This window comes from Protomyctophum bolini (assembly GCF_963924005.1).
Source record: "Protomyctophum bolini genome assembly, chromosome: 18".
NCBI classification, from domain to species: domain Eukaryota; kingdom Metazoa; phylum Chordata; class Actinopteri; order Myctophiformes; family Myctophidae; genus Protomyctophum; species Protomyctophum bolini.
Window position 1 is genome coordinate 40,825,639 of NC_137879.1, and position 7,681 is coordinate 40,833,319.

At 42.7% G+C, this 7,681-nt stretch overlaps 1 protein-coding gene across 2 annotated transcripts; it reads left to right on the forward strand.

Moving 5' to 3' along the window:
• Nucleotides 1-1,763: 1,763 nt before the first annotated feature.
• Nucleotides 1,764-4,604, forward strand: LOC308333251 (uncharacterized protein). Of its 2 annotated transcripts, none has more exons than XM_080789520.1 (4): nt 1,764-2,026; nt 2,175-2,311; nt 3,123-3,228; nt 3,506-4,604. In XM_080789520.1, exons 1-4 carry the CDS (start codon nt 1,813-1,815, stop codon nt 4,504-4,506), a joined length of 1,458 nt encoding a protein of 485 aa, XP_080645646.1. In that variant the 5' UTR covers nt 1,764-1,812; the 3' UTR covers nt 4,507-4,604. The 2 variants fall into 2 exon arrangements, with proteins under 2 accessions (XP_080645646.1, XP_080645647.1); XM_080789521.1 differs by having other exon boundaries at nt 1,822-2,026; nt 3,130-3,228.
• The last annotated feature ends 3,077 nt before the right edge of the window (nt 4,605-7,681 follow it).

A 7,681-nucleotide genomic window follows, 5' to 3' on the forward strand; every position in this document is an offset into this window, starting at 1 on the left:
ATGTATTGAACTGCAGAATCAGTTCAATTAATCTATATGACCCATCTATTATATTTGATGCTGTGCAGGACCTTGTCTGCCTGTTAAAGACTCTGGGTAAAAAATATATAGGGCCTATATCCTTTAGGTTTTCTGTAGGCTATTGTGTATACAATGTTATTTTTTAACTTTGGTCATTTTAAGTGCCTATCTTCCTTGCATTCATTCATTTGTTCACACATTCATGCATTCACAAGAGACTGGTAAATTATGAATGCAATATTATAAGTTAATTTGTCACTTACACACAATAGGTTTGTCCAGTTCCTAGGTTATTACGTGTCTATACCCATTAATTTGTCTTTACTATATATAAAAGAAAAACGTGTCTTTTAAAATCTCATTAAACCTGACCTTAGTAACATAGTTGTTCAGAGGGATGAGAGTAAAGCTACATGTATACCATTTAGAAATCTAACTTAGCTAAGGTTGGGGCCCTGTGGATTGTGGGGGAATTGACTGATTGATTTAATACTTTATTAACACTGTAATAGCAAATAGCACAGTGGTATTTAATTTCTGCTTTTCTAGTACCATGCAGTTACAAATTTCAGACAGCACGTGCCGTTTTATGTGCATTCCACATTTTTGTAGCCTAGCAGTAGAACGAATCTAACCTGATCTTTGTGCCTAATCTGGGTTGAACAAGATCAATGGAACTCCCTCTGATGTTGTGCCTGTGTCTTTCACGTTATTGAAGTAGTCTGACAAATATAATGGTATCCCTGCTCCCTTGAGTATGTTGAAGACCAGGCCCATTGCAAGTTGCTGTACTCTGTCCTCTGAGTCTACCCTGAGCCACCCCACCCTAATGAGCAATGGTTAAGTGAATTCTAGACCTGTGTGAGGCCAAGTTCCTGTTTGTTTGAAGAGGTCACTCTGAGCCTCTGTGGTGCAGGGGTGCTAGAGTACCATGATGAGGCGCATGCATAGTCTAAATGACATTGGATGAGTGCTCCAGTCTAGCTAGTGTCCTTAGAGTATTCCTATACTGACCACGAGGAGATCCTGCTCAAGTTGAGTTTCAGTTGAGCTCAAGTTGTGGTTGAGTTTCCTGATTACTTTTGTTGCCATTTTTTCACTAGAAAGGTATGTAATTTCGTCTTACCTTGTTATACCTTATTACCTTTTTATAGGGAGAGAAGACGGTGCATATTGTGTTTGCAGAACTTGATGGGAATAAGTAGTTAAACTCTCAATGCTGTACATCTCTGAAAAAGGTGGACCCTGTTATATAAACAACTTAAAACAAGTGTAAATGCAGTAAGAGTTTTTGTATTGACTTGTGCTTTCATTTGAAATTCTGCATACTGTGAAAAAAAAATGTCAATCAATCAATCAATGGGAAAACATGATATCAATCAACAAGAGAGGGGCCACTGGCCCCAAAAATCTTAGCACTAGACTTAGCCCTTCATTGCGGGGTAATTTCTTCTTGAGCCAGTGAGGGGCAGCAACGCACCAATGTAGCGCCTAGCCAGAAGCTCGGGTCATCGACTCATCGATCGTGCTCGTTTTGTGCCGCGGGTGTTGTCCAACATTTACGGTATGAGACGTCACGTTGTGCGTCGGAAGGAGAATTTCGTAGTGCCATACAAATTCTGTGAGAGAAAAAAAACAGAGGCACACAGTGACAACAGCAAATACAAAGCGTTACCTCGAACTCTAGATATTTATTGCAGCATTGTTTCGTTATTTCAGTTTGTTGTTGCTGTTATTATCATTATTAATCCGGCGAGTTTTGCATAGAGACGAAACAATCCTTTTGTCAAGATGGAGAACGGCGGCTTCCAGACGCAGTTGGTGTCCATCATGGAGAGCTTAGCCAAGGCAGCCCTGGCGGAGATCAACAGACGTGTGGACGACAGCTGTGCTGTTCTGCGTCTGGAGATCACTGCGAGTCAACGAGACATTGATCTTCTGAAGAACAAATGTGCATCTATGGAGGGAGAGCTGAAGAGAACACGGATGAGGACCAGGAAGAAGTGTAAATTGAGTGGCCTTATTTATTAGCAATTAGCATCCAGATGTGCTGCTATAATGCCAGTAACGTTAGTTGCGTGTGTCGTGGACTAGTTGTGCTGGTGGTGGTAAGGTAAGCAGTCCCTTAAACAGTTCTAATGTATTTCCTGCAGGTTTTTATCCTCCAACAGCAGTGGTACGATGCCCTCCACTGGTGAAGGTAATGTTGAACCAGGAAGAGATGGACTCCACGCCCCCGGCCTGGGACAGACCAATGGTGGCTGCAGAAGAGATTATGCAACCCCCTCAGGTAATTCATGATCCCCCCCCTCCTCCCCCCCCCCCCCCCCACACACACACACACACACACACACACACACACACACACATTAATATACATTACCACAAACTGTGCAACACACAGTACAATTCTTAGTGTGGCGACCCACAGGTTTGCACAGCCCTCTTCAGATTTATATTAACACTGGGGATTTTGTGTAAATATGTTGATTGCTATGAGTTGACAGATTTTGCAGTAGGGAACCAAGGCTTGATGTACGGTATATGACTGGTATGACTGACTGGATATGACGCTAATATGATTGCTTCCAATCCAACCCTTGATGCTGAGTGTTTACACTTGCATTGCTTTTGAAAATTACGTCATATGGCAGCCAAGGCTTTTTAAAGTTTGTTTAGAGCACTTATGACTTAAACGGAATGGCAGCCAAGTCTATGGACTTAATGCTTGTTTAGGGCACCAGTAAAACAAACATTGACGACGTCGACGTGAGACATGTGGCCAATATAAATAAATTTTGCAACACATTGCATTCATTTCTCGTAAAGGAGGATGGTGTCAGACTGCAACAGCACTACACAATAAGGAAATTTATTCGATCAGCCACAGTGGGTGCCCCTCACTTCACACAAGTGTGATTTATTTTATAGTCTAAACAGGCCAGGGGCCCCGGGCCACTACATTGATGAAAATGTTAATTCGTAGGAATTTCCAATAACTTTTCAATCCATTATCGGTAAACATTTTAATACTTCAATTTTCAATACTTTTTATAATCAGCACTTGAACGTGTGGTTTAATACATGACCCCCTGCTGCAGTGTGTAGAACTCTTACTGGAACAAGCTGGTGAAACTGGACCCATCGTAATCAAAGAGGAAACCGCAGATGAGGATGTGTGGAAGATCGACTCGCACGACAACATAGGTGGGTGAAACAAAGCGTGCACACAATTTTTCTTTGTTATAAACGCCACTGGTATGTGCAAATGAACATGCAACTTATGAAGAAAGTAATGCAATATGACTATCATTTACCAGTATAAAGTAAGGATGGAACTACACATGCCATTATGTGCAAACTTCTAACACACACACACACACAATAATATCTAGCGCACTTGCCTATGCACTAACCAAATCAGACAGTACTATGAATCTATGATTGACTGTTTCCTCATTTATGTTTCTCTTTGTTTTTGAAGCTGGTCCAACACCGTGCTTTGAAGACACACATCCTACCGGGACTGACGTCTTTGCACAGCACTACGCCTCAGTCGAAAACCCGGCCAACGCTGGATCGCAACTTTCCTCGGCAGCAGGTCTCAACTCCTTCCCAGAGCAGCAACCTGGTGGACTCCAAGATGATGGAGTGGAACTCATAGTGAAGCACGAGAAGGAAGATGTGGAGCAAGGCAAGAGCACCGCCCTGGTGGACTCTGACCACACGTTTGTCCTGGAGGAAGCGGACAGGCAGCTGTGGTCCGCTGATCCTGGCAGAGACACGGGTGAACCAACTTTCTTGTACGGTACTGAACATTATCAACAAAGTTCCTCGCTCTTCGCTTGTCAAAGTGGCCTGCCTATGACTCACTCTATACCTGAAGATATAGGGTCGCCTCTTCATTCAGCGTGGAAATCACTTTCACCCGTGGTCAATGCAGTGCGGATGAAGAGACGCGCCAGAACATTTGGTCATAAGAGACCACAGACAATTCATATACCACAGGAGGGTCAAGGCACGTTAGCGCAAATTAACTCCACCACCAGTGGCAGTAGCTTGATTCCACAGTCGGTGCAAAATCAGTACACAAACTCAGGACCTGACAGTGACATGAGAAATCAGAACGAGGGTTTGATGGTGCCAACCCTCTCAGCCTCACCATACTCTGGCTATAGTCGTGCTTTCAGCCTGGGCAGGAGGATGAGGACGCCGTGGAGATCGGGCGTGGGGGAGAAGCGGTTCAGCTGTACGTACTGCACAAAGAGCTTCATGAGGTTCAGCCAGCTCAAAGAGCACCTGAGAAGCCACACGGGGGAGAAGCCCTTCAGCTGTCTCCAGTGTGGCAGGAGTTTCACCAAGCAGTGCAATCTCATCAGACACGCGGTGGTTCACAGCGGCGAGAAGCCCTACGAATGTGCACTGTGTGGGAAGTGCTTTACCCAGCGGTCCAGCCTGAAATCCCACCAGAAAACGGCACACTGAGCTTTACGCAGTGTTAACCGTACATGTTACGGTTAGTCCCCACATAGCCAGACGGTCATAGGTCTACTGACACATCTGATGGCATCAAAATTCAATGTATCGGCTAAAACTGGGGATGAACGACAATTGGAAAAATGTGCTTGCAAATCTATTTATATTTTTGCAATATGCATTTCAATACAAAGAAATATAGTTTAGTCCCCGTTTTAGTTGTTGTCGACGTAATTGTCACTGTACATTTACACTGAGAGAGAGACAAGTCTGTTCAATACTGGTACTCTACATCAGTGGTTGCCAAACTTTTTAGCTCCTAAAGGAGACCCAAAATAGATTTTGTTTTCCCCAGGACCCAAAACTAGTGAGAATAGTAAATCTACAGGCTCACAATGCAGATTGGCTATTCTTAAGTTAAATTTGTGTAATTTATGGAATTAAGTAATTATCAATGTGCCACATGACACCGCTGTGAATGCAAGATATGCTTGCAAGACCAGTTACCAAGATTTCATGTTATCAGATGGACTGTTTAATACAGATTAATCATATTAAATGTGAAGCTTAATTTTAGTTATTTTTAAATCAAGAATAAAAGTGTTTTAGTACAATGTGCCTGGCCCAACTTTGCCTTAGGGGTAGGGTTACTATAAAAGTTAATGTAATTACACATTTTTTATGTTGATGCTGAAACACTATATTGTGCAGAACTAGCTAAAATTGGTGGAAACAATTTGGAAATGTAAAAAGTAATTTAAGCAGAATAAATGCAGACTTTGGAGTGGTCATATTGAGTCAGTTCAAAGTACAGCGTGTAGGTTTGTTAGTGGCTGTTTTAGCCTCTGCATTGAATTTAGTTTCTCCGTCCAAAGTCACCAATAGGCAGAGATCTCTGCTCATCTGGCTATGCGAGAGACACTGTTACGGCAGGCGTTGACACTAAGGCTTGCCCACCTGCCCCTAGAAGGTCAATAAAACCTTTGGGCAGGTGGAGTTGGCTTTCAGGTTGCCCGACCGGGCAAGTACTTGTTTGAGAGGGGACTCAACAGTCTATAAACACAACACGATTTCTGTCTAAATGCCTGAACGTGGCCAGAGCTCTCTGTCTTCTGGTCTGTGGAATGTGAAATAAGAGCACTGTTTACCTTAGCTCTGGCCCATAGCCTTACTGCTCTTGCTGCCGTTGCATTAAGGCTATGGAACTGATTGGCTTCCTGCCTCGCATGAAATGCAGACTAGCCTCTCTGTAGCGAAAATAAAAACAATGTTTTACCTACTCACCAATACAAAGACGGGTTGTGTAATTAGAAAGCCTACTTTCCTTAGTGGGATTTTGTTTTCACCGGAAAAATAAATACATTTAGTTACTCCACTGCGCCCTCTACCAATATTGCCAAGAGAAAACCCTCAGAGAAGATTTTTCCTTCGGGTGAAAAAAAACCCTTTCTGGCCAAAAAGTGCATTTATATGTGTATATATAATAATATAAATATATATATGTGGTGGGGGGCTCAGAGTGTCCACTAAGGAATGTAAGGCTTTCTAATTACACAACCTGTCTTTGTATTGGTGAGTAGGTAAAACATTATTTTTTATTTTCGCTACAGAGGAGAGGCTGGTCTGCATTTATGCGAGCCCCGGAAGTCGACAGTAACATAGCTCTAAATGCGATGGCATTAGAGCTATGGACCAGAGCTATGTTTACCTATAATGTTCTGTTTTCACTGTTGCTACACTTAAAAATATAAAATAACAAGTGTGAACCCATAGTCATATTCATAGCTATTTAATTATTTAGCATAAAAATGTAGGTTTGACATTTATCGCACAGCCCCAGAAAGTAAAAAAGTGTTAAATTGAACGGTAATTCAAAGTTTACCTATCATCATTTTATAATGAACGATTTACTTTTTGGGCAAGCAGGCATGACCTTTGGGCAAGTGAACATACATGATCTGTTCTTGCCCGATGGGCAAGTGCCTCTGAGCCCTTAGTGTCAACCCCTGCACTGTTATGGTAATGGTAGAAAACAGCAAATGTGTACAATGTACATGGACTGGTGAGTATTTACATCAACCTGTGTGGTGTGTATTTTTACCCAGTCAGCACAGCAGTGTCTGCATTGCTTCTTGCCCACTTTGACCATGTGCTACTCGTTAAATCAATTACAAGTTGGTTTAAATTAGTCCGACCATTTTATTTTTTAAGTGTTTAAGTTTTTTTAATTGTGTTTTAGTTTGTGATATGAATTTACAGTTACTGTACAGTCTTCAGTATATTTATTTTATGGCCATGAATGAGGTTGTTGTTAAAAACGTACTCCTGTAGATGGTGCTGTTTATGCTCTGACGGCCACACAACGTAGTATAAAATACAATAATACGATACGAGATTAATTATATATATATATATATATGTGCCACGATGTGAGAAGAGTCCAGTGTATACTTATTTATTCTTATGGCGGTGGAACCATGACTAATTCCATGTTTTATTGTAATCAATAAATTCTTAAAACTCAAAACTATGCTCTTGCTGTCATGTGTTGGTCCTTGACGAACACCGTAGCCGCGTATCAGCTGACTCCACAGCGTTTCCTGTTTGTGTTGTTTACACGGAAACGTTAGCAGGAATGTCTAAATAATACATCCAAAAAGATGCTTTCGGGTTCATCTTCGCGGAATAGAATGTGGCTTTAAACGTGTGCGTCGCGCTGGTATAACTGTTTTAAACGAAGACCGTGTCGGGAAAGAAGATGCTCGTCGTCGGGGAGAACATGGCGGCGGACTGTGTGGCTTTCCAGAGCAAATTAACGTCCATCATGGACGTGGTGGTGAAGGCGGCCGTGCTGGAGATCACCAAGCTGTGGGGCGACGAGGTCGCCTCCGTCACGCTGGAGGTGAGGCGGAAAGATGGCGAGATCGAGGCGTTGAAACGCAAACTGGTGTCCATGGAACATGAAAGGCAGCAGCAGACCGACGCCGTGTCCTCCAAAGAACAACCACCACCACTAGCTCTGGTCCATAGCTCTAATGCGTTAGAGCTATGGAACAGAGCTACACCACCACCAAGGATTTCCTCCTCGACATTTCCAATTCCGAGACCAGATCAACCAAATAAGCTGCTCCTCCCCACCGCTGGTATGTCTAGGACAGGACAGTGGTTCTCAACCTTTTCATCC

Bases quoted from the DNA above. Each gene is read 5' to 3' on its own strand.
- LOC308333251 (XM_080789520.1), top strand. From the start codon at position 1,813: ATGGAGAACGGCGGCTTCCAGACGCAGTTGGTGTCCATCATGGAGAGC. The intron at 2,312-3,122 runs GTAATTCATGAT...CCCCTGCTGCAG, and splicing joins AGATTATGCAACCCCCTCAG to TGTGTAGAACTCTTACTGGA. The intron at 3,229-3,505 runs GTGGGTGAAACA...TTGTTTTTGAAG, and splicing joins CGACTCGCACGACAACATAG to CTGGTCCAACACCGTGCTTT.